The 27,384-nt window shown below is 35.4% G+C and overlaps 2 protein-coding genes across 3 annotated transcripts; one reads left to right on the top strand and one right to left on the bottom strand.

Annotated features, from left to right (window-relative positions):
* Positions 1-1,630: 1,630 nt before the first annotated feature.
* Positions 1,631-17,417, bottom strand: LOC128237405 (baculoviral IAP repeat-containing protein 3-like). Of its 2 annotated transcripts, XM_052952923.1 has the most exons (10): positions 17,136-17,415; positions 12,507-12,738; positions 11,198-11,332; positions 10,596-10,747; positions 10,188-10,239; positions 8,511-8,654; positions 7,939-8,108; positions 6,223-6,367; positions 5,846-5,955; positions 1,631-3,508 (listed from the first exon to the last, which is right to left on the bottom strand). In XM_052952923.1, the coding sequence occupies exons 2-9, from the start codon at positions 12,655-12,657 to the stop codon at positions 5,855-5,857; spliced, it is 1,050 nt and encodes a 349-aa protein (XP_052808883.1). In that variant the 5' UTR covers positions 12,658-12,738; positions 17,136-17,415; the 3' UTR covers positions 1,631-3,508; positions 5,846-5,854. The 2 variants fall into 2 exon arrangements, with proteins under 2 accessions (XP_052808883.1, XP_052808884.1); XM_052952924.1 differs by having other exon boundaries at positions 1,631-5,955; positions 12,507-12,702; positions 17,136-17,417.
* An 895-nt stretch (positions 17,418-18,312) lies between these two features.
* On the top strand, positions 18,313-26,023 carry LOC128237404 (putative inhibitor of apoptosis). Its single transcript, XM_052952922.1, has 8 exons — positions 18,313-19,591; positions 19,910-20,061; positions 20,286-20,355; positions 21,789-21,911; positions 23,525-23,712; positions 24,398-24,578; positions 25,057-25,164; positions 25,733-26,023. The coding sequence occupies exons 1-8, from the start codon at positions 18,691-18,693 to the stop codon at positions 25,927-25,929; spliced, it is 1,920 nt and encodes a 639-aa protein (XP_052808882.1). The 5' UTR covers positions 18,313-18,690; the 3' UTR covers positions 25,930-26,023.
* Positions 26,024-27,384: the final 1,361 nt, after the last annotated feature.

Below are 27,384 nucleotides of genomic sequence, written 5' to 3'. Positions count from 1 at the left end.
TAAAGTGGCATTGGATTTAGTGTTGACCTTTTGTAAGAAGGTGTATGTCCAATTTGTTCATTTGTTTACATCAAAGTTTGTTTGTATATTTTTAGGTGGTATGGTGTCATTCTGAAGTCATAGACCAACTATCGTAGGGGCCGGACGTGAATTAATGTGTTCGAGTAAACTAATTGATATGTGTAAATGGCGTTGTACTTCTGTGTGTTCCTTCCGTTAATAAATAACTAAAAATTACAAATAAATACAGTTTGAATATCTTATTTAATTGTATAGCTTCAACATTCCAAGTTGAATTTCCATGCAACATAAACAAGGAAGTAAACGTTCACTTTTATGATGAAAAAGTCGTTAATGTCCAGCTGTTTTGGCGAAACCATTGACAGATTCTCAGTCTCTGCATCTTGCGTCAAAATGATTAATGATTTAATATTCAAATTTTGGTGCTTGTTCATGAAGTATTAATCATTTTTATCATAACTTACGTGTGTAATTGTCCATGTAGAATGTTGTTTTAGCCTATTCATTCAAATGCATACCATACAGCAAAGTGAGGTTTGAGGGTTACAACTGTAAAAGATGACGTCTTGATTTACGTCATCTTTATTTGACGCATTTAATCCTAAATTCGCCCAACAAAACATATTTAAGTTATCGCCACGATGCTCCTTATAAAGAATAAATAAAATACTCCCATTACTTGAGGTTGAAATTTCCCGCCAAAACAGTCCGCCAAACAAACGCGCCAAAAATAGTAATGTCCCCCTCTGCCTAGCAAGTGGCTGGGAGGATATGCGAAATAATTATGAAGCGCATACGAGTGTCCGTTTATTAATAAATTACTAAAAGAAATGAAGTCTATCTAGTATAAATAAAAACAAATCTTATGAAGGTCTATCATTCTAAGGCATTCAACTGAACATCAAAATAAACATTTAATATGTACAAAAACAACATTATAGTCCAGTGAAGTTGGTGAAACATTGGCAAGGTCATCAGCATTTTTCACTCTTGTACAAAAATGATAATATTTAATATTCAAATTATGTAAACAACATATCCACAGTTTTCAAAAACCTCCTTGAGATAGGGACCAAATTCGTGTCGAACATCTGAGTGTATGTTTATTGGCTTAAAGGTGCACAAGATAGGTTGATACATTGTATTTTATTTTTAATGCATTAGTCATGTTTAACTCATTTGACTTTAATGATCAAAATAAAAAGGCATATAATTAAGGTACAAATAATAAAACAATATATCGTTTTTTGGCGTTTTTTTACTGGCGAATGTGTGGCTGCATAGTATTAATAAAGAAAAGAAACATTTATAAAGCTTCATATTTTTTTATTCTGTACCTAAATCATATGTGTTTTGGTTTAATCATTTAAGTCAATCGAGTTAAACATGAAATTGCATTAACATTATACCAATATATTTTAAACAAACCTATATTGTGCGCCTTTAATACGTTTGTAAAGAAGGTTTCGTCAAAGTGCTATTTCATGAATCTTAAATCATTCTTATGCAAAAGAAAAAACGAGTGCAATTTTCGATGTAGAATGTTGTTTTAGCCTATTTATAAATGTTTCTTCGACCATCAAACGCAACCGCGAAAAAAGCAACAAACTTCAACAACAACCCTGTTTATTTACAAACATATTTACAAATGAAATTTCAAGTTAGTAATGCATTAATTTCAATGTCTAAAATAAAGAATAATGACCAAAAAACCATCGTTGTAAACTTTCAAAACTGCTCTGGAAGTTTAATGGTCACACTTGTGATCTATAGTATCTTTTAACAACATTAGAGACATATATTTCAGTTGTACTTGTTTTATTCAAACATATGAGTACATCATATGAGCAAATACCTCACGTTTAAAAGTTAATAATAATCTCGTTAATCACCATGTTAACTTAAACAAAGATCTGAACAATCGGCCCATTTTCTCCCACCTCAGATAAGTAGATCCAATAATTTAACCATGCTAGAAATTCTTATCTTGCCCATGGGCGAAAATAAAATGCCCGTATGGAACTCTTTTTTAATGGTCACTACATTGTAATTACCTCCCTTGTAGAAGACTGTCGTCTGTAGCATCATAGAAACTTTGTCTCGTGGCAAACTTTAGAACGCTAATTCATTATTTCTCGCTTCAAATGTCACCATACAACAGTTTTCACGCACCTTTTAAGAAATAATGATTCACTCTCCTTAGAACTATTTAAAGGCCGTTTTGACTATTAACATAATCTGAATCACTGCGCGCATATCCATGACAATCACGAATTATTGCATATCCATACGCAATTATTTTCACTAAGCACAAAAGAATTCCAACAAAAAATACATTTTTACTAAATTTTGTTTAACTGAGGTGGGAGAAAAAGCATCTACCATAGCCGCTCGTGTAAGATAGGTTCATCCCGACCCTCTCGGTAAACCTCGTTCCTGCAAAACAACCTACGCTCGGGTCGGAATGAACCTATCTTACACTCTCGGCCATGGAAGATACTTATAATCTCAGTTAAGCGTGAAAAACGACAATTTAAGAGATTTATAAACGAGACAAACTTTCTGTTTTAAAAAAAAGGTGATATTTTATTCCATATACGCGCGGTCACTTAAACCTCTAAGTTCAACAAACTTTGCTCAAGATATTTCCAGAAATTAAATCTATAATTTGTAAACGTTAATAAAAAGAAAGTCATTAATATAACTTTACTCATGCATAAAGCGTATTCACGATTTTACAAATACATGAAAGTTTTAAAACTTACCGCGGTAGTCTTTAGTCGCGCAAATTGAAGTAAGTTATCGTTGGATCTACTTTTTGACTTGACATGTTAAAAACATTAATGCGCCGGGGTTACAAAATGGTGTTATGCGGTTTAAAGCAATTTAAAAGACCGCTTTATCTTAATAGGTTCATCAGTATGCACCGTTAAAAAATAGCCGAATAATCTCAAATAAATCTTGGTGAGGAGCCAATGGGAATGGATAATTACGCAGAATATGAAAATGTGGTGAGAAATAAAACTTTAAGTACAGCAAAGAGTCAAATCGTTCTAAGTCGATATCTGGTTTGATATAATAACTTTACACTAGCAAAACACTTGCTAGATGATAGAAGTGTTCTTATATCTCAGCACATATAGGTTTATAAGTTAACTAATTAAACTAACTAATTGTATCAAAAAGTCATCAATTTACATTACCTATTTTAGGTAATGACAAAAACTTATCGGTTACAGTTTGAGGCTCCTCAAAAGTTTTTTTTGATTCGATGTTTATTGCCTGTGAGCAGAATTGTTAAAAAGTAAACTCAGGCTTCTTGCGCCCACAGCCTTTCAATGTTTTTATTATAGTTTCCTTGATGGGTTGGTCACCCACAGGATACACATTGACTTGATATTTGCACGCGCAGTCCACGCTAATTATGGATTCACAAAGGGCAGAAACATGCATCGACGTCACACCGGAAGCATTCCATCGACACTTTCTGAAAAATACTGGATATAAATCGGATATATGTATATAAACATAACACCAAGCAGGAGTTTTATTGAACAAAGGGGAGAAGAACCTTATTAGTTCATATGATAAACTTGCCGCATGCGAGACATGTTCAAAACGTAATGTAAAACTAAGCTGTGAATTCTACCCGAAATGGAAATATTTCAAATATGTTAGTGCCCGTTTATGAGTTAAGCAAATTTAAGTTCAGCTAAATATAACCCATTCATTTGAAGAAAACCACCGAAAATTGAACAATTATTAAAATAGATATCATTTAAAATGAAATTTCTAAAGATGTTAAACATTGTTGAGTGTATTAGCGAAGTCAGCAAGAATATGACATTAAGCAAATGTAGTTTGTTATAGAAGATATGTCTGTACTAGTATTCCATTGTAAAATATTGTCAGATAGATGATCGATTTGTGTATAAGGCTCATCTGTATGACATGCAATAATGTTGGATTAAGGAATAATGAAATCCGAATCGAGTTTAATCTGTTAGCGGAATCTGGCGTTCCTAACCTCGGTATCATGAATATCCCTACAATGGGCCGGAATCCGGCGTTTCGTAATAAGAGAGGTGACACCAACATTGGTCGCCGCTCAAAACTATGTATTAGTGCTAACATTTCCAGAAATGAGAGGTCCCTCAACACGCCTGAAGATGCCCATTCCTTGACTAAAGGGGAAAACTCCCTGTCCCATGCCTCAAAGTCTGCGGACCCGCACTGTCACAGATCGCTATTGGACCAAACATTTAACATCGCTAAACTTTGTTTTTGACTTTTGATATCCTCCTTCAATTCCATTGACAAGCGAAGCCTATGCTTGGGCCGTTGAAGTTGTGCTATAACATCATAATATCTTCTAAGGAATGAACGACGTGACCGAACTTGCCTGCCTAAAAAAATCCACTTGTTGACTAACTCCTGTAACTGACCGTGAAGTAACCTTTTTGATTTACGGCTATAAGAATAAAAAATAGAAAGTTCGATAACCTTATGCTCTAAAATTCTGACTAATATAGCGATCTGCAAAACTCCTAACTCGCCATATGTACACTGAAAGATGGTGACCAAAGTCTGACAATTTTTGACCCCTTATGTCCAACAACAATGAAGTTATTCAAAAGGATTGGTTAGGTCAATGCCTGCAATAGTGGCTACAAGTCAATTTTAAAAAAAATCGATTCTTTTTCGCACTGTGCGAGACCCATTGGTAAATGCTATATAAATTATGTTTTACTGATAGCGTATTGTAATACCCAAGAGTGGAAAATCCCCTTGTGGGCAATATCTTGTATTCAAACTTCAAATCTCTTTTAGCTGTTATGGCTGAATTGCCCAAAAATGACTTATCCTATTGTCATTGTCAAAAGAAGTGTAAAGAACCATACATTCGATCCGTAATAGTAGATCCTTCAGAGTAAGAAAGTTGTGGTATCAATTTCCAGCCACTATCGGGTTTTGCTATCAGACTTGAGGAATGATAAAGAGGTGAAGCTAGTCTACTTAACTTGAACTAGTCTGCCTTTAATGTTCTGTGGTACGTGGCTACCTACCTGAGCCAGAACACCTATGATTATCAGTATTCTAGAAATGAGCGATAAAACTTTAGTAATTAGGGCTTTGGTCACATAATTCTGTCGGCGCCATCGGCGGAACCTGGTCAAGCTGTCCCACGATCTGAGCCGGCGATGGCTAAAGTGCCATTCCTTGGACTTGCTCATGAAGTGACTGTTGGATAGCTTGTCCCGTGTCGACCTGCCAATGGGTAGGGACGGCTATGGTTGGAGGATTCGGAGCTGCCTTCTTCCCTAACTATTAATTTGCCACTTGGGAGTTGGAGCTGGTCTTTTCTCTCGTGGCGTTGTGATTAAATTTTGTTCTCGGATTTCAGGTAAAAGGAAATTGCAAGACGGTATTAAAATTATCGATGAATGTGTTTCATCTGTTGAATAAAATAAGCATGTAATTACTTGTTATTTTTATATATAATTAACATTTTATACGTATTGCATGTATTTCAGCTACAATTCATTGTGATTCATGTGCCCGGTTGTCAAAATATGTGAAGTTACACAGTTTTTTGCATTGTGAGAATAAAGTTAAATAACACTAATATTTAAGGTGAGGTCAATAAATAAAACTATAAAATTCGGGGATTACCATTCCCCAAACAGTAGGGCCTATTCACATGAAATAGTCCTTCTCATTACCATCAAGACTATATGTTGAGGATGACTTCGGTTTATTGTCCTGTAAAAGTCGATCAAAAACAGGTCGATTAATAGTAAATAAAGCAGTAAAGATTTCAGACCTGGTATTTTCACAGCGAATGTCTCTTGTTGCAATTGCTGAGTCTTTCCAGTTGCATTTGTACTTTCTCTATTCCGATTATGAGATCTTCCAATGATGGAGACATATTTCCTTAAATATAAATCGGTAACAAAGTTTGCAAATATCATATATAAATACTAGATGGCTGATGGCTCGATAATAAAATTGTCAACTTAAAGGAGTTAATCTGCCGATCGAGAAGAAGCCATATTTCCGTACAGATCAACAGTGTTTTTACATTAACATGTTTTCTCTCTGTTCGGCATTAAATGTTAAAAGTACTGATATCTGTCTCGACAGATGCCATATGGAAATTTTGTTTTGAGAATGCAGTTAAGGTATAATTATATTACATACCACTTTTTCTGAGTTGCCGTACAGCCTCCTTAAACTCAACAGATGGAAGGCCGAACTCGATGATGCACGTGTGCCAATGTTCATCGAAGGAGCTACTCTGCGTTTTGTTTGAGATCTGAATGTCTTCAGAGGACTGTCCCTCGTTCTATAGGGATAAATTAAGTTCAACAATTTTGCTGTACTCAGAGTAATCATCTTGTATTGTATCTCATGCACTTCCTAAATAAGTTATTGTTATATTTCTTATAGAACAAATTGTGTGAATGGAGTAAACGTTTTTGTGGAGGAAAGACACTGATATAAAACTCTTTGACCTCATAATGACCTCAATGATTAAGTTTAAAGAGAACTTAGTTGTATACCTGTAACGTTTTTTGGTTTTGGATTCTACATTGCATTAGAAAAAAATCCTTTCTGTTTTTTCTTTTCGTTTTCTTTTCTTACTGTGAGAGTTTAACCAAATGTTGTATAATATAAACCAATTTAGCATTTTTAGAGCTTGATGGTAGGTTATTTTTATGACAATCGCATGAATTACATTTCATTAATAGGTTTGTTACCGTGGTTTATTTAATCGCAAGTATTGGGTTGTGACTATATAGCCCAACCTTTGACTCGAAGAAGAATATGTTTTGTATATTGTTTTACATGTACTAACAACTAAAACACTTCGGAAGGGTCCTGTATTTGACATCGGGGTATTGCCTCCCAGCAGAATACGAATATATTCGGACCTAGGACAGTTAATAAAGAGTTATTTACGCCAAACACTAAGAAAATTATAATTATTTTTAGTTAACTAAATGAGTTTAGCGTGCCTAGGATTTCATAAAAATGGCCTAATAATGGCTATGTAGGAAAAATTGTTGATCAGAAATTACTCTTTTATTTATCATACGTAGCTTACAGTTTATGTTATTCATGTAATGTTTCATTACGTGAGATGTACGTGTTTCTTTCATGTTTTTTCGGTAAAATATGAAATAAATTTTATCAGTGAAAAAGAACAGTCATAATATTGATATTTTCACTACAAACCTAATGAGTTTAAAAATTTAAAATCAACTGCAGTAACTTCACTTTGCTTAAATCTTAGTACTACATTTTTGAAACAGCAAGTTACGTCAAAAAAGATTTTTGTATGTTAAAACCGGTTGAGTATTTTAAATAAAGATGTTTTTGGAAATACACATAGCCAGCTGTTTATTAGGAAATGGTCATTCTATTTTTCAAGCGTTTCCTTATAGCTGAATGTTCAACATCAACTTTCGTACACAAGTTTTTGTTTTCGTGCATTAACTGTAACAGTTATTTGGAACATAAATGCATAACAAGTTTAAAAAATGTTTGCGAGTAGACAAGATACTTTAACAAGAGCACGTTAGCCACAGACAGCCATATCCCCTACGAAGTTTAGTATCTCCATCGCATTCCAACGATGCATGGCGCCGTAGCCGTAAAAGGTTTCGTCTTATAAACAGTTACATATTGTACGTAACTGATCAACGCTAAAACCATATTCATTTCAGTTTATGTTTTTAAAAGTTTTAGAATTCATTTTAAACTGATTCTCAAAGCCCCACTGACACGTTGTATCTTATGTTGTCCATGTATGACCATTTCGTAATTACTTATGTTAAAACGTATTAAATAGCATTTAGGTGCCAATAAATGGACCTTTAGTAATAAGAATATTCCCTATTTGGATTTGTTTACCTCTTTAGCAAATAAAGTCTGAACGAGCGCGATATATTGGTCCCCCTTTGTTCTCCTGGCAAAGGGACAGTCCGGGGACCAGCGGCAGTGTTCCTCCCAGGAGTCGTCTCCCGCCTCCCACTGCTCCAGGCTCTTCCCACATGCGAAACACTGCACGGCGTCGGTCAGACCTACTCAGTCAATTGTTTTAACTTTTATAAACGTACAAATATTTATTTATTTATTACATAGTTTGTAATTCGAGGGGTGAAAGCGAAAGGTTCTATCTGCTTCTTTATATGTCACTTAGAACCTTTTTGCATTCACCCCTCGAATTGAGCAGTTTGTTTATATTACTTTCTGACGCAACTATCAATCGACACAAACCAATACAACTCAATTCGCATTGGTCCACAAACAATTGCATTCAACTGATTGCATTTTCTCTGGCACTTTAATTTTTTTGAAGAAATTTAAAGATATAAATCATATAGTACATGTACAATTATCGATTTAGCGCGACCTTACATTTTATTGGATATTTAAGCACAACATTACTTCATATTTAATAAAATATGCTCATATTGTTATACCATTGCCTATGTAATAGAAACCAGCCACTGCCAGAGTGTGGGGCCTCTGAGACAAATGTTTCGGCCATTTGTTGAATGTGACAAGTCGTGCATCATAGCTGGCGTAATGTGGCCGCAAGGAGGGGACTCTTTCTGTGGTAAGGTCTGAAATTTTGAACACATTTTCTTCCATGTACTCTATTTGAATTTGCCTTGTGTCGATGAAAACAATATTTCTATTACAATCAAATAGCTGTTGTTCTTTGAAAATACATGGAAGCGCTGCAGTGCAACAAAACCAGGTTTTTAATATGGGCAATCAGAACTTTTAGCCAATTAATTTCTTCTATGAGTTTGGAAAAAGTAGCAACCTTTATCTTTTCTTTCATCTGAAAGAGATGTAGCTGAAAGTTACTCTGTTAAGTATCTTATGTGTTTAATATCCATCAGAGTTTTGACTAAAGTTGTTGGGTGGAAACCTTTTTTTTTATTTTCAGTCACAGTGACCTTGACCTTGAGCGCCCCAACCCCCTTGAAGCAATTCCAAGCTAGCTCTTCACATAAGCTACCTTCACACCAACTCTCATCACCATTCACCATTTCTATCTTAAGTTATTTGGTGGAAACCATTTTTCTATTTCTAGTGACAGTGACCTTGACATTGACCCCGATCCCCTCAAAGCAATTCCAAACTACCTATTCACATAAGCTACCTATTCACCAACTTTCATCACTATCCATCATTTCTTATGTAAGTTATTTTTCTATTTTTATACCTGTGACCTTGACCTTGACTCCACCCCCTCAAAAGTAATCTTAAGCTATAATGAACTATCTACACAACAACGTTCATTACTATCCATCAATGCTAGCTTAAATTATTGGGTGGAAACTAATGATTGACAGCCGTCCGCCCGCTATTCCGCCAAACGACAATCCCATTCTAATAACCTGGTTTTTCTTTGAAAACCTGGTTAAAAGGTCCGGACAACCATATGCATTGGTATTTATGTAATTTAAAAGATAATATGTTCAGCGTACGTTTAGGCAATCAAAAATGTGTTTACTTTTAAAAATTAGTTTACAATTAGGTTATGGTTGATATTTCGGGTAATGCTATACGAGATAATGTTCTAGATAAAAGGGCTTTTTATTTTTAAACATGCCTTTTGTTTTTAAAGAATTGTAAGTGAGCTTATTTTGCATTGTGATGTTGGTGTTTCCTCCGATGACTTTGTTAATAAGATAATTTATTGTTTAGGGTTTCATATCAGTTGTTTGGAACTTATCATCATATGCTTAAAGAGTCACGGACCAAATTTTAAATATGTATAATTGTATTAAAAGGTAGTCTACTTTCTCTTTCAAAAACGGACAAGTGCAATGCGTCCGATGCGTCGTGCGGATTGGATAATAAAAGCTTCCATTATATTGCTCATTGTTTTGAGATTCCACCCCATTAAATAGAAAATATACCAGCGTTATCGCGTGGTTATAATGTTACATTTTTAAATTCAGATGTCGTATGTTGCAGATGTTGCCTAGAAATATGAATTAATGTATTTCCTTTTTTCTTTACTCTTTATAAGTAAAGATTTTGTTACTTTAATTCGTTTTTATCTTTTAAATTCATTAACAAATTTGAAACGGTTTCCATGTAAAGTTTCAAAAAATTGGTCTTTCGAATCCATTTTTTACCTTTGTTTTGATTAGGTCGCACAGCTCCAACTTGTGGCTGCATAATCGCTTCCTAGTCAATCAGGAAAAAGGGTGTTAGAATGGGCAGATGATTCAGTATAGATTGAGAGTTTTAACAAATAAAAACAGTTGATTTCAAATTTGCTTTCTTCGCCTTAAACATATCCAACTAAACAGATAACAAATACACACATATGCCGTCATCAATTAATGTTGCAGCCTCCTATTTATTGTCAGTGAAAGATGGATTAGAAACACGTTATAAGCATTCTCGTACACCAGAATGATGATGCTATACTTACCACAAACTTAACATTATCAAACCTCTGATGAATGAGACTGGTTATAAGTTTAAACATGAATTTCACATGTTTCTTAATCGTCAAATTAAAAAATCATTTCGTTTACCCTGATGTTTCCCAATATAACCTCCCCGTACACCTCAATAAGAAAGTCACAGTTGTGAGAGTGTATGATGTGCCATTTCATAGGGTCGACTCCTTCGCTGAAGTCTTTGAGACCGACATCGCAACAGAAGCACCGAACTAGGTCTTGTCGACCTAAAATGCAGTTAACCACAAACTTTGTTGAACTGGTTCATACACGATCGACAAATGTGCAGTGGTATTGTATAAACAGGTTAACATGAGTCAAGTGTTATTTGTATTTGACTTATACTTTATAGACAATATATACTATATAATTACACAAAAGCAAATATATATGAAGTTTGTTATCAGCATTTTGCTTCTTTCTACATACATGCATATTACCCAATGCATTGGAAAAGACACTCTAGAATGCGAAGTAAAATTTACAAAAGCCCTTGATAAGCTTGAAGAACTGGACAAGGCTGTGAAAAGGTTTAACAAAAAAACTAGAGCATATCCCATTACTAGATAAGGAAAAGCATTTGCTATACCTACATATAAAGCAAACCCTTGGTTCACATCTGCTTGGAAAGCAATACTTTTTTTATTGTAATCTAAACGGGATTGTAATTGTCTTACCTGTATAAATGAAGCCAGCAAGAGCAAGTGAATTACGTGTTGGAGTTGAATGTGGCCAACCAGTGAATGTTTGCAGTCTGCTTGTTTCAGAGCAATGAAACGGGAAGCGAGGTGTTTTTCTATTTCTCCTCGGCGCTTTTTATTGAAAATAAACAAGTTATAATATAATTATATCCTTCTATATTCACAGGGCTAATTTCTGTTTCACAATAATATGAACTAAGATGGATTTACAGAGGATGTGATCCGTATTCTGTTATGATGAATAAATAATTAAACGGTGTACAGCTTATCTCGATCAATGAGATCATACTTAAAGTTAGAAGATTGACTGACAGAGGCTGCGAAATAATATATGTTTTAACTAATCATATTGGATAAAAGAGGGGGTAGGAAATTTGTCAAAAGATTGTCATGCTTGAAATCGAGTAATTTCACATAAACGCCTTAGCGGTGTGTGTATACCACATGATAAATAGTGTCATAAATAATTCGCCAGAAGGCATTTTTTTGCTTCGATGAAAGACTTTAAACTAGGATAACTTTAATATTTCTTTACCATTTTAAACGAAATATTGCGCAGTCTACGCAGCTTACAGAGCACTGCCTTCGGTCTTTTACCAGAGTTTGATTGAGAAATTTCGACAAACCTCTTTACAAAATCGCCGTCTGATGGAGCACTGTCAAAACGTTATTTTAGAAACAGGTTTGTTTGTGGAAACTAATAACCTTATCAAACTTCGGTTATAACACAAGGCGGGGCTCTTTAAGCGGCGTATAAGTTATAACGTACAACTGTCTGGTTTACTTCTTGAAGTTTATTGAAGACAGTGGGAGAGAAGAGGGGCTTTACTTATAAATCTTCTTATGTCATTTCTTTATATGAATCGATTTCTTAAAACTTTCATAATCAAATTAAACGAAATGTATGAGTGTTTTTAACATTAAAGATTTTTTTAATATTGTCAATGAAAATAATTCATTTAAGAAATTCATTTTTATATCAAATGACCAATAAGATACTTAAAAGTGACTTAAGTTAGGGAATAACTTAAGATGCTCTTTGGAATAATTTCCAAGAGCTTTACTTAAAACCGCCTTCTTCACATACATGGTCGACATGTATGTCCTATGTCAGCATAACTTTGATCAGAACCAAATGTCAACCATTACGTCGTATAATAGCGGGGTAAATGACCAAAATGTAAAAACTGTACAGTGCCTTTAAATGCGAATAAATCGAGAGAGTGGATAGATAAAATGATCATTTGTTTATGAAAGAAAATACCTTGCCTAGACACATACATACCATTGTCTTTTAATTCTCGTCTTTTATCGATAGGAGTGTGCAGGGGTAGCGCATATATTTCTTTGAAGCAGTATTTACAAGCCTTTGTATCCGATGGAATGACTTTGTCGTCTGCGGACACTTCCTTATCTTTTTTTATAAGGATTGCCATACCCACTCATTCTCTCGTTGTGCTGAACGTATCTTCGTGTTTTGTCTGAATCATGGAAGGTGTCATGCCTAGGCACATACGCTGTATACAGGAAATACAAACAATACGTGTGTATTATGCATTATATTCTAAATGGATTGGTAATATTACCATCTTTCTAATTGAAAGTATATTCATGGTCTTCTTTCCATAAAAACAACCAGAGCTATCACAGTCACGTGACAAATGCTCCCGATTAGGCCTTGTCGGACAGATAACGATTACATTATAAACATCTATACATCTCACCCTCAGCCAAGGAGTCATTTCGCATTAAATGTCTGCGGGGTAATTTAAGGTTATGATTAACATTTATTGTGGCTATTGTAACTTCATAACTAAATAGTAATGGTCGGAGAAGTAGGTAGGGTTGAAGGTACAGTTGCTGTACTGATTCTAAATGTCGCTTGGTAGAAATATGTAATATTCACCATTTAAGGTACTAGTATATCATTTGTGGAACTACATCATTAAAGGTACATGTGTTTATTTGCATATGTACATCATTGAGTTTCCAGCTAACAACTGAATAAATGAAACAGGTATTTAAGAGGCTATGTCTGCAATGACTCATCATACTGTATTTAGACTTGCAATTGTCTGTTAAACTTATAGGACATTTATTACAAAACACATGACCCCAATATATCGAAAGTTCTTAAGCTTAACACACTTATGTAGCTTATTTCATTAAGCAAATTTTCCTAAACAGTCTTAATTTTACTTAATAAAAATAATTTAACATGATTGTCATGAAGATAATTTCCTTATAAAGTTCAAAAAATCTTAAGAATATAAATATTATACAAATTATACAAAAAAATAGTGGTTCATCCTGTTATAAGGAGTTTAAGATGTTTCGATAAATTGGACACGCTTCTTGTGTCCAGCGTCACAGCGACCGTAACCTGTAACCTACTGACATCAAACTCAATAGGAAATTATCAAATTATCATTATTCATGACAATCTCCCTCACAAGGGAGGACCGTAGTATCAGTTCAACAAGTTTTTTTGTGTTCAAGGTTTCCGCGATCGTGACTTATGTCCTACTGACATGAGAATAATTACGGGTCATCTGCTGGTCATGACCAACCTCCCCACCAAGAACCAAGCATACTCTAGTATCAATCAGACAAACGTTTTGTGTACAATGTCACAACGGCCGTGACATTTGACCTACCGACCTCAAATCAACGTGTTGTCTAGTTACCAATCGGACAAGGTTCCATCTACTGACCGACCGACCGGCGACCCGATATGTGCAAGTAATATAATCCCGCTTCTTGAAAGGGGGTGGGTGAGCAATTAGAGTAAGACCGCTAATAACAAAAATAAACAAAACAAAACTATCACCTAAAACGTATGGCAAATGTTTGATAATGGCTTAAAGTTATTAGTATGCATTATTTTCATTAAGCAAAATATTACTTTTTTTGGTAAATGCACACTAAGTAATAGTTAAAGGTTATTGATATGTATAAAACAAAAAAGGTTTAATGAGACTTAGTCTACGGACAGTTTATATAAATCAAGCTTTTAAGCAATATATCTGGCTATCTGGGTCAATTATCACGAACTTTCGCCAATGAAGATTAATGGTTTGGTATACACATGTATTATAAAACTAGATGCCAACTAGCGACATGTCGAGCCCATTGAAAAAGCCTTTGACACAGCCAATAATGCCATAATACTCTTGCATGAAATTGCAACACACAATAACATGGAGTTGAACAATACGTGTACCTGCAGATAAGGCTCAGTCCAGACCAGTTCTATCAACAGTACTCATTTTGACATTTAACGTTTAAGTGCAACCTTGACCTTTGATGTACAGACCTGGGTCTTGTGCGCGACACGCCATCTCACCATGGCGTTTTTTAAAAGAACTTAATAATGCATGGTCAAGATACAACCACGAAGAGGATCATTTATACATTTGACCTCTAACCTTGACCTTGACCTTTGAGGTACAGACCTGGGACGTGTGCGCACCGGCCAACTCATCATGGTGAATTTATCATTCATGGTCAAAATACAGCCCGGACAAGGATCATTTTAAGCTCTGACCTTGAAACTTGACCTAAGAGGTACAGATCTGGGTATTGGGCGCGACACGCCACCTCATCATGGTGAACCTTCATGGCAAGGTGGGTTTTTTTTAAATTCTATAATGCATGGTTAAGATACAGCACGGCCAAGGATCAATTCAACCGTTGACCTTATATCTTGCGAGACACTCTATCTCATCGTGGTGAACCTTCTTGACAAGTGTTTTGCTCATAACTAGTTTATGCTTGGTCAAGATACAGTCCGTACAAGATTCAGTCCGGAAGGACCGGCGCACGCACGCATGCACGAACGCACGCACGCTTGCACGCATATACACAGAACCGCCATTGTGACAACTATGTCTTGCAATCGCAAGCGGACTCGACAAAACCTTGTATGTGTTGCAAAGGCATACGTCGTTAATAGATAGTATTTCATTTAAACACAGTTATCTCCCATTTAACTCTGATTTTCATTGTGCAATTTAATCCATAACCTGATTAGGAAACTACGAAAAGAAATTCAATGACACTTAGGACATTTATAGATAATAATATTTAATTTACTTCAAATAAATACTATTTTTAATATTACTCTGAAACTACTTAGAAATTTAAACCTTGTGTTGCATTGTTTTATTCCCTGAATGCTTTGCAGCGCTTTAAAAACGACTTTGACAGTAGTTGCTCATTTTTGTAATGGTTTTGAAAACAATAATGTCCAGATCGTAGTTGGAATTGCATATATGTTATGGTTGGAAAAAACGAACAGTTAAAACCCCAAACACATTTTATATTAATGATAATTATGGTGATGACGGTGCTGCTTTTGACAATGATAACGACGACGACAATAGCAAAAACCAACCATTCCGAATGTTTTATTTTTAAGCTTTGCATATGGTGCAGATCTTTTACATATATTATTATTATTTACTTATTAAATTGATTTCACATATGGTGCAGTTTTTATAACAAATGGAGTAGTGTTTTACATATCATGGCGGGTTTCAGGAATTTATAAGTGGGTGGGACACAACTGTCAAACAACCTGAATGAGTTATTTCCACGGAGGTATTAAAATACGTATAAAATCGTTGATTCATTTCAATTCTTCGTTCAATAATACTTTATACATCTTATTAAGTGGCATAGGTATGAAAAGGAAACTATATTATATGTAGGGAGTAGCGTTTGAATTGCCAGGGCATCAGTTTAAGGTAGGTTTAGATAAGGTTTTATAAGGGCATGCCAACTAAGGGGGGGGGGCATGGGCCCTTGTGGGCCCTTGTGCCCCCCGATGGATCCGCCACTGTGTATGGTGCAGATTTTTCCTAATGTTCCGTAACTAGGAATTTTAGAATGCAATTACAAGTACTAGACATCAGATGATACAATTGCAAGAAAAAAAGATAATTGTCAAAAACTTACATAACATTGATATCGTTGTGTATAACGCATTGAATCTTACTTCACATGTATCTTTCGCAGGATTTGCGGGGGGGGGGGGGGTCGAATTTGATTTTTATTGCATGGGTTTGTCTACCACGTAAATACCAGTAAATTTAAACAGATTCGTTATATGTACCTGGGCTAATCACGTGACTTTCACAAGCTTAATATACACACTATAAACTGGGAACCATTATAAATGCACTAGTTTTAAACGGGTAAACTCAACTGAAGCAGCGACAAAATATTATATTTTAATTATGAAAAATGATGTATTATCGGCCTAATACTATCTCTTATTGACAATTCTAGGCTTGTTTGCAAGAAAATACTTATTTGCCGATTTTGAGAAAATCTGGTGTCCAGTCTCTTTAAAGCACAGACATTCAATGCAAGATGGAAAAGATTTAAAGAGTTAAACATTCTGGAAATCTTATTTAACCCGCATTCATAGCACAAGGAAAACAATAAGTTTAGATAAAATCACAGACTTTGAATGCAAGTGCCCTGTCATTTAAGAAAAATTGTCTTAGCTACATAGCAATATGGCAGTTGTAATGTAAACACGACTGTTTAGCATTTGAGATTTACATTTATGGCCGTAATCCCATGAAGCAATGCAAATATTTAAATACATACAACAATAAAAATGCAAAAAAAAGTGTTATAATTAGACACAAGTTCGGTTACACATTAGTATCGTTTTCCTCATTAGCACAGGCACATAATCAATATTTGGCAAATAACATATACAATAAATAGTTCAAGAACATGAAGAATTATTTGTATTTCTAATAAAACAATGGCATAACGTTGTAACAAAGACAGACTCTACTATGGAAAAAGTGATACGAAGTATGTGTTAAATTTATTTAATTACATGTATACGATATACAGTGTAAAACATAGCAAAGCGTTTCTATACAATATATACCTTTATATTTTCGCAGTCCGTCTAGAAATTTACACACACATTGCTGTTTTATAAATATAAAGAAGTACTGTTTATGTTTGTTTCCTGTTTCCTCCTACAGTAAGAGACGACAAATTGTTTTCCAAAAGTTAAAAATAGGCGATTATGTAAGTGATTGACCTACATCGGGTATGGAATGGTAATACGGTTTACGCAGGTAAGTAGATCACCCCTATCAACTATGTGATACCTTTAAAATTAACATACACCCCTTACAAAACAGTATATTTTATCAAATAATCAACATAAATTAGCATAAACATTGATAAATGAATTTTATAATTTATGTATTTTTTTGTACTAAGTAGGCTATTTTTAATATAGCATATTATTTCATAAGTATAACTTTTAAAAATAGTCGATCGTGGTTTTCCATTACCTGTGTATGAAAAATAGATTCAGGAAAACCTATAGTGTGATAAAATTAGATTTGTTTAACTTAAGATTTAGTTAGTCAAACAAAAATGTTTGTTTCAGATTACACTGACAATTTAAATAATATGGTAGCTTTTACATTTTAGTAAAATTGTTTCTTACTATCCTTTTCACACTGACAACTGTCGCCATTTCGTATGGGTACATTACCCTTATATTGCACCAGCCCTTATTTTTTCTGACCATTTTCATCTGTATCCTTTTGGGATTACTTTTCGGCAATATGCAGGAACTTTGGAAAACTGGAAACAATCACATTTATTGGTAACGCCTTATATATTTCTATGTGCTTCTAACTTATTGCGTTAAGCTATTATAAAAGGTAGAAGGAATCTTTGAAATATGTTATTGTTTAACTCTGCATGCTAAAATAATGAGGCACAAAAAAGTACAGAAAATAGGGGTTTGTAAAGAAGCAATCTGCAATGAATCTATGTTTGACATTTTGAGTTTGGTTAACAAGATGAAACTCTAGATTGAAGGGCTTTTAATTGTTTAAAGAACTATGATCAACAAGTTTGTTTACATTTTGATGTTTGAATTTCTGGTTATGAACACGTTTGTTTACATTTTTGAAGCCAATGGATTTCTCGTTATATCCTTTTGATTTTTTGCTTAGATTGTTTATTGTTTTTGGTTTCATGACATGGTTTGGATTGTATAGACGCATGCTCAAATATTTATGGACAAGACATTTAAAATAGTATATCTTTATTTAACATTTGATCAACTTTTAAATTTGATCAAATTTCACTTTTGGTTTGATACAAAGGTAAAACTATGACCTGAGCGTAGCCTTAATACGGCCTTTTGAAAGACTGCATGAAACAGATACTTCTATTTGTTGGAAATCAAGCCACCTAACGGAGCTCAAAACCTACGCGCACTCGGACGCTTCACAAATTATAAAATAGAATGGCCTTAACATTTAACGTAAATGTAACCCACTACAATTTATTACTTTACATTTTGGTACAATGTCAAGAGAAGTGCGTAAGTGGATGTAAAACAGACAGTTACAGGTTTAGAAAATGATATCAGAATTAATGTACGAAGCAAAAATGAACGTTCACAAACAAGAATGTCTGAAACAACAGTTAACAAAAACAATAAAAAGAGCGATCTCACTGTTTTGAAGGTTGAAATGTCTTCTGAGACTTTGTGCCAGGGAATAGTAGACGTACATTCTGTGATTGGAATGGTAGCTATCATCTTTAGAGAAAATCTGCTTTACTTCTCAGTTGACGAAAACTTTGCTGTTAATTGCTTTGTGATCTTCGGACTTCAGGAAGATGTGCTAAAACCCTTTAACCTATGCCTTACTTCAGCTTTGACTTTAGTACCTGGTGATGAATGTATAAGTTTGCCAACAAATAAAGGTGCACCAGAGACATTCATCAAGAGATCCGCAGACACCTCATTGCAGTTTAGAAACATAAAATCTATCATACAAGAAAACATACATATTTGTAGAAAAACAGATTTACTAAAGCGTATTAAAACTAAAATTAGACTAAAACATGGTCATCACGGTTCGCATAAAAAGGGTTGTAGCCCTATCATTGATGAAAAAAATTGTGACAAGAGTTTAGAACAGAAAAATGTTTCCATCAAAAAGATGAATGCATATATGCTAAGGAATAATCAGTATAATCAACCTCACATTCCAAAGAGACAGTTAGAAGAAGAGAAAGCTGAAATTCTGACGAATTTTTCACCAAGACCTATATTACCTGGAGGGCTCTTGTTGCCTTCAGGTAGTGTACCACGAGATGTCCACCATCAGAGCGTTGGCGAATTTGCGACTAACAATGTGGCTAGCTTCCAAAGTGCTCAAGCGTTAGGAGAGAAACAAAGAAATCGAAAACCACCTCGGTATCCTGAGCAGTTTTCGCACGAGAAAAGACTGATAAGTTATAATTCCTGGCCTCATGTTTCTCCAGCACCTTTGACCCTAGCTAAAGCTGGCTTCTTTTACACAGGTACTAACGATTATATTTATTTATATAGGTAGTCTTACGATTTTTGTGTCTTTAATGTGTGTGTTTTTTTAACTTACGTCATACTGTTCTTTGTCGTTTTGGTCTGAATAATGGCCATTTTCTCTAATATATAAAGGCATTGTTACCAAATTTAAAAAAAAGAAAAGCTTTAGATAAAGTTTATAAAGAAACAGATTTTAGATACATTGGTATTGAAACTTTTTTGTAAGAATCGGAGCAGTTTTTCTTATTTTGAAAAGATCACACCTTGCCAAATTGAGTGTACATTTAATAATTGTCTTAAAACTGATGTTTTAGGTACAGGCGATCTGGTTCGATGCCACCAGTGCGGTATTGGTCTTAAAGACTTTAGCCCGGAGGACGATCCATTGACAGAACACATCAAACATGCTGACAACTGTGACTATCTCATTGACATGTACGGAGTAGCTGGATTGGAAGAGAAACGGGTAATCCTATACCAATTATCTAATATATATAAATTTTCCAACGCTGTTTAAACACCTCAATATAATTAATTCCAATTTTTGTTACATTAAAGTTAAAATAGATATGCATTTGCACTAATGCCAATCCTCTAACAAAATTGTTATTGAACGATGAACCATTCCTTTATTTGAATTAAATTGAGTTTGAATTAGTAAATGTGGTAATATGAATTTACATTTTGCAGTGTCATATTAATGACCCCGAACATATAAGAAGACGGCAGCTGGCATCGTTTCAAGCCCAAAAAGCCCCAGGTATTAGTTTTCGTCATCTCTGAAACCATTGTACTTATGTGTAACAAATAGAATTGAAAACGTTTAAAGTCCATTTAACCACATATCACCAGTCGGCACTCCATTTACGTGTCAATTACATAAACATGAGTGGCATGTGATATATGGGTTTTCCTCATCGCTGAATCCTTATAACTTCTTAAAAATTGACACTGTCATTACGGACAAACTAGAATTCCGTGAATTGGATGTATCGCCTGTCGGTGAAAAACTACGATTTTGACCTATGATCTTCAGACGACAAAATCAGTTTGATAAATGATTAGAAGTACAAATAAGTTTCATAAACCGTATGAATAAGTCTTCCGGGTATGTATGAGTGGAAACCGTTTTAATTTAAAGTCAGTATACGACTTTGACCTTTAACCTATAGACACATATATAGAGTTATTATGATCAATAGTTCAACTACAATTGAGGACCGAAAGCGAAACTCACCTGTTAATAAAGGACACGTTGACAATTGCTTGACTGATCTTGACGTTTAAAGGGATTATCTATTGCTATTGACCAATTTACACACCAACGGATCTATCGTTCTGGACACATTGTACGGAAACCGTTTTTTCCCTGTCTTGGTTACTTCAACATTGACATTTGATCTAGTGTCCTAAAAATCAATAGGGATAATGACTAGTTTTGGTAAAAGAACTTGTGAATTTGAGAACTGCAAATTCAAACATCATGAAAGTTTTGAGCTGAAACTTTTTATAAGTTTAAAGTCACAAGAACCTTGACCTTTTACCTACCGACCACAAAATCAATATGGGTCATTTACTGGTCATGATCAATAAGCTGAATGCGTTTGAGCACCGTATGATCATGTAACTTGAATAGATTTAAGCGAATATTTGTTTCGATGCAATCTCTTAGTTTGACTTACTGACCTCAAAATCAATAGGGGTCATCCACTAGCAACGACCAATGTGTATACATAGTCTAAAGATTCTACAACAATTCATTTAAAAGTTTTATTAGTTAAGTTAGCCTTAATCTTTGATGTCTTTACCCAAAAATGAATTGGGGTACTCTACTGATCATGATTAGTGCGCACACAAAGCTAAAGGACTCGTAACTAGTAATTCACATTAACGGAACGCGTTTGTAAGCAGAAATCACTTTGACCTTTGACCTATATCAACCGTCAACCGACCATGATCAATGAAACACAAAGTTTAAGAACTCTACAAAAGGCTATTTTGAAGTTAATGAAAGTATAATAACGACGACAAGGCCGAAAAAGGACTGCCTTGCTATGCTCCCGAGTCAAAATATAATGTCTTGATTATTTTTTCGTTTAATTCAAATCCAAATAAAGAAAGGCAACACTCGAATAACAAAATATACACGCATGCAAGTGTAGACAATTGCTTAATATGGTCTAACCCAAATAGATACCACATTCCGAAGACCCGAGTACGCGAGCTATGAGGCGCGACTGGCCACATTTGATGGCTGGCCGGAAGAGGCGTCTCAGAGGCCGCACCAGCTGGCAGGCGCTGGTCTCTACTTTGCAGGTACGATTTTTTCTTATTTGGAAAAAAACGGTTTCCATTGTTTCTTCTTCTAAGACAAAATACCCATTACTTAATTGTGGCTTTCGCCAAAGTGACCGATCGTCAGTTCAGTGCACTAACATGGAACAGGCCAAAGCCGTTTGGAGTCCGATCTGTGATAGGGCCCTCTTGGACAGCGGGCCATCGTGTCCTGTTGCTTGTTTGAAAGTATAATCAAGTATTTTAAGGGCCTTTTACGTTCGTTGGTATCATAGCAATAAAAAGTCTCAAATTGATGTTTGCTTTATTATATAAAAAATAATATTCAAAATGCTCAAGCGCTAGGAGAGGAACAGAGAACCGAAAACAACCTCGGTATCCTAAGCAGATTTCGATCGAGAAAATAATTATTAATTATAATTGCTGGCCCCGTGACTCTCCTGCACCTGTGACCCTAGCCAAAGCTGGCTTCTTTAAACAGATTCTAAATAGTATATATTTTACTTATGGTAGTCCACTTTATGTCTGAATAATGCCCATTGTCTCAAATAAATAAAGGGATTGTTACCAAATTTCTTGCGATTGGTCAAATTTGATGGCTGGCCAGAAGAGGCGCCCCAGAGATCGCACCAGCTAGCAGAAGCTGGTCTCCACTTCACAGGTACGAGTTTTCCTTATTTGGAAATAAATAAAACGTTCCTTTGTTTTTTTTATTCTCGTGTCCGGTTGATTGTTTGAAAGTATTACCGTTTACATTCGTTCATATACTTTTTTTTTAAATATGAACATGAAATAACAAAATCTCAAACTTGCTAATACACACGTTTTACGCATTTTATTGCAAACATTTTTGTAAAATTTCGTTTTAAGTTGGTCACCCACAAAATCGAAAGTCACATAGAACTGGCCAGGAGAAAGTGTTAAATTTAGAAACATGTATGTCGACCATTTGCAGCAATAACTGCATGGCACCTTGACCTCATTGAAAACACATATCTGTGCATGTAGTTCTGTGGGATAATGTCTCACATCCGACGAATATCATGTCTGAGTTCGTCGGCATTGTGTTGTTGGGGCAAAGCCGTAACTTTCCTCTTTAGCAAGTCCCACACATTTTCTATTTGATTCAGGTCTGGGATTTTCGCCGGAAAATCTAGAACACGAACGTTGTTTGTTGCCAGCACATTCTGAGTTCCCCGTGTTACATGACAAAGGGCATTGTCTTTTAAAAACATACCTCGATTAGCTTGAATGTGCGGTATCAATACAGGTTGAATAATGTCCTTCTGATACTTCAGTGCGTTTAAACTACCATGGATAGGGACAATTGGAGTCTTTGTAATTTAATGGTCATACTATGAAAAAGATTATTTCTCAAGTCCGTTCAATATCTTTGAGTTCAAGAACTAACCTTATATATCCATTATGCAGAGCTCATATTCCAACGTAAAGGCCATGCATCTAAGTCAGATAGCAGGATTATATTAGTATAAGGGTTTTAGGTTTTAACGCCCGCTGCTCTATATATCAACAAAGTACAGCTTTTTACATACCTTTTGACTTAATACATACTTAAAAGGGACACTTTCAAGGAAGGTATAACATTTATAGTTAAAATAAATGTATTGTCATAGGTGTTGGAGATCACGTGCGGTGTTTCGCGTGTGACGGAGGACTGCGGCAGTGGGATGCGGGGGACGACCCTTGGGTAGAGCATTGCCGATGGTTTCCAGCTTGTCCTTTCGCCAGGACAACCAAGGGGGATCAGTTTATCGCGCTCATTCAAGCTTCCGTTGACCAAGGGGAGGACTTTTCTGGATTGGTGATTAATTTCTTACCAAGACATAGAATAGACACAATCACTGACAGTTTAAAGACAATCTAAGGTCTTGAACAAGATGATTTATTTATCCAACCATGTGTTTTATCAAAAACAACCTCTGATGTATACATACTCATAAATCGGTATGTTTAAGTCCGCTGCAAGTAGATCGCGTAGTTATTTATTTAAGCAGTTAAACTTAGATTTTACTCTTGGGAATCTTAACTATGTTTGCAATAATACACTTCACTGGCAATCAATTGAAACTTAGCTCAATAAATACAAGCTAAAAAACTACATTTATTTAATGATATACTTCAAAAAGTTACGAACTACTTCTACTGATGTACCTGCATACACCGAAGTGGTTTTCGATAATAAATGGACGAGGAGCTCCGAATGTTAAAACCTCATTCTCCCATCCAATCTGATCGCCGAACCTATTCTGGTTTAATCAGTTAGAAAACCTTTTAACATTTTAATGGATATTCGGCGGTTCATGCTCGCTAGTATAACGGCATTCACACCAAACACTAAAAAGGGTATTCTATTTTTTGCTCGGTCGCCGAATTTATTGTTTAGTAAAAAAGCAATAAATAAGCATTATCTATTAATTGGAGTGACGAAAGATACCTAATTGATACTCGAATTGATGATTCCATGGCTACTTCGCATCTCTTTATAGGAAGATACAAGTCCTGCGTCTCAGTACCAGGACGAATCCCCTATGGACATAGTGACTTCCGGTATAGACAACATCGCGCTTGGGCGCGCGGAGCTTGAGAAACATCGGCGCACGTGCACCGATGAGCTTGGATTTTCAACCGAAGAGTTTGAAGAGGCCCTACTTCAACTTAGAACAAGTGGTAGTATATATAATATTTATATTTTAACCTGCGGATTCAGGTGAGGCGCAACGGCACCAACCCTTAAATTGTCCAAGTAAACATATCTTGCCAATATGGTTTCGAAGTTATGTTTAAATTACACCATAACGCACCATTTTAGACTAAAATTAGACATTTTGTTCTTTGGGTTTTCTTGGGAAAGGGTGCAATCCTCTCAAAGTACCTCGTGTCCCGCTTACTTCAAATCATGGATTCGCGCCTGTTTATTATAGGGTTAGAGTGAGAGTGTATAAACATATCAGCATATGAATGTGATGATTTATAGATGTGTTTATCGGCACTTGAATTCCAAACAAAGGCTTTACTTTCTGTAGCACCAAATAGTTTCTTTTTGGAAGTTCTCGAGCATGAAATGGAAGTGGTATTTCATAGAACATGTAGCCTAAGAACTGTTGTATACAGTACTCATTCTTGGAAATACTGATTTCTATTCCAGGAAATATACTTCCAACATTGGAAGATCTTATCATCTGCATTGGGGATATCCAGAAACGAGCTGAAATAAGACAATTTCAACAGGAAACAGTAACAGTGGACACCCCAGGTAATGATTAACCTTCGATTTGCTGATATTACTGTTAATATAATGAATACATTATAAATCGAAGTAGTGTGTTTTCTTGTATTTTTCCCTTCATACAACTAGTTCAACCGGCTTGCGGTCGCCTATATAACCGTCAGGGATGTGATTGACCTGGCAGCTGGAGGGCTGAAACCATTTCGGCCATGGGTTCTTGAGGCACTTTTGGGGTCAAAAGCACACTGCCGTAGAAGAAAAACTGGCTTTTTAGAAGCTCTTTTGAGGGTTCTTCTGACTTTAAATTTGAAGTAAACTGGGATATCAACACTAACAACCAAAAGCACACTAGTATCGTTTTAAATCAGCTAAAAAAAATCATATTTTTATATATATTTTTTTTTATTTATTTTTTTCGGGGGGGGGGGCCTGGGGCCATTAGATCCGCGGAATTCCGCGAAACCGCGGACAAATCACGTCCCTGTTAAACCTTATAAGTGTACAATATATCACATGATTATTAACCCTAAGACTCTGGTGTAAAATAGGTCCATCAATAATTATAATTTTCATAATATTTGTCTTTAATTTACAGAAAGCATACTTGAAGAGAACGCTCGTTTGAAGCACATCTTTAAATGCTCCAAATGTAACGTTAATGATATCAACGCTCTGTTTCTGCCTTGTGCGCATCACCGGATGTGCATGGATTGCGCGAGCAAATATGACGTCACCGTGTGTCCTGTCTGTGACCGACCTATCAGAGAAATTATTAAGACGTACATGGGTTGATTGAAACGGTCTTGTTAGAAAATGCAACGGATGTATGACTATGTATGTGTTGAGTTGTACTCTATATGAACAATTAAATGAGAATAAAAAACAGGCCTGAGATGGCATGGTCAAATTATTTCTTAATACTACCAATAATAAGCAACTCCTGCAAAAATAGTTTCAATATATGAATGCTAAAGGACCTGGAAAAATATAAATCATTTATAACTAGAGACCAACCAGTAAGAGGGTTATTAACGACTGTGCCACTGCACCACCCCCTCTTAATCTTAAGTCATTAACGACCATACCACTGCACCAGTCACCCTCTAAATCTCAACCAATTATATTGATTATAAACAGCAGTATCAAATACAATAATAAATACTTCACCTAACATACTATTTCTCGCAAAGATGTTAGACTGATCATTGTGGTCATGCAATACCTTATAGAAAATAGTATGTCTGGGCTCTTTCAACGACTTTCAAAAAGCTTATGATAGTATTGACAACTATTTTATACTCCATGTTCAATGTTGGCTCAGAGGTCATACACTGGACTAAACTGTTCTATAAAGATATTAAAAGTAGAATTTCAAACAATCGTCAATTGATTGAAGCGTTCAAAATTTAAAAAGGAGTAAGACATGGTTGTCCACTTTATTCTATCGTATTTATCCATTGTTTACACCCGCTGTGGGTGGGTGTGTAAGCTTATTTATACTCGCACTCGGGCCTTGCCCATTCGGCGAGTGCTCCGATAAGATTGTTAGTCATTTTAGGTTTTTGGAGCATAGTGCACAGACAGAATGTAACCCTGGTTAGAGCTACCCTGGTTCTTTAACGTGCACCAGTGTATAGCACACCCCCATTTAACGTCCCTCCCGGAAGACGATTAGGGTTTTTTAGTGATGCGACGGGGGATCGAACCTGCGACCCCTAGATTGATAGTCAAGTGTGTAACCTCAAGACCACAGATCCGCCACCGCCCGCTGTCTAGCTATTTAAACGCTGATATCTAGGGGATAAAGGTTTCACGGTAATGCGGAAATTAAATGATCACTTTTCTCGGATGTGGCTTCCTTTTAATAATGATATTTCTCAACAACTATGAATGCAATACAATGTTCGGGCTATTTCTCAGCCACTACTTGTTTCAATTCAATAAAACTTTATAGGAAGTTCGATGGAGTTGGTCTCGTCGAAAGTTTCAATCACTTTGAATATTTATTCAAGCTATCTACGACAACACGTGGCGACCATTTCATCAGTTTATTATTTATACTGTTTTTTCTTAGCAGCTAAAGGCCTTTATGAATCACATTTGATTCAATTCCTTGGGAAAAGGCCAAGAAAACATGACCTTCCTTGGCTTGAACAACGACCATACTACCACACCACTCTCATCCTTTAAATCTTAAGTTATTAATGACCATACCACTACACCACTCTCACCCTTAAAATCTCAAGT

Source organism: Mya arenaria, chromosome 6 (genome assembly GCF_026914265.1).
Source record: "Mya arenaria isolate MELC-2E11 chromosome 6, ASM2691426v1".
Lineage (NCBI taxonomy): Eukaryota > Metazoa > Mollusca > Bivalvia > Myida > Myidae > Mya > Mya arenaria.
This window is presented reverse-complemented; position numbering and strand designations above follow the sequence as displayed.

Coding starts and splice junctions, on each gene's coding strand:
- LOC128237405 (XM_052952924.1), bottom strand. CDS start 12,657: ATGGCAATCCTTATAAAAAAAGATAAGGAAGTGTCCGCAGACGACAAA. Junction 10,748..11,197: donor TGCTGGCTTCATTTATACAG/GTAAGACAATTA, acceptor ACTGCATTTTAG/GTCGACAAGACCTAGTTCGG. Junction 6,368..7,938: donor AGACTTTATTTGCTAAAGAG/GTAAACAAATCC, acceptor TTATCCCTATAG/AACGAGGGACAGTCCTCTGA.
- LOC128237404 (XM_052952922.1), top strand. CDS start 18,691: ATGTCTGAAACAACAGTTAACAAAAACAATAAAAAGAGCGATCTCACT. Junction 19,592..19,909: donor AGCTGGCTTCTTTTACACAG/GTACTAACGATT, acceptor CTGATGTTTTAG/GTACAGGCGATCTGGTTCGA. Junction 25,165..25,732: donor AGTAACAGTGGACACCCCAG/GTAATGATTAAC, acceptor TTTAATTTACAG/AAAGCATACTTGAAGAGAAC.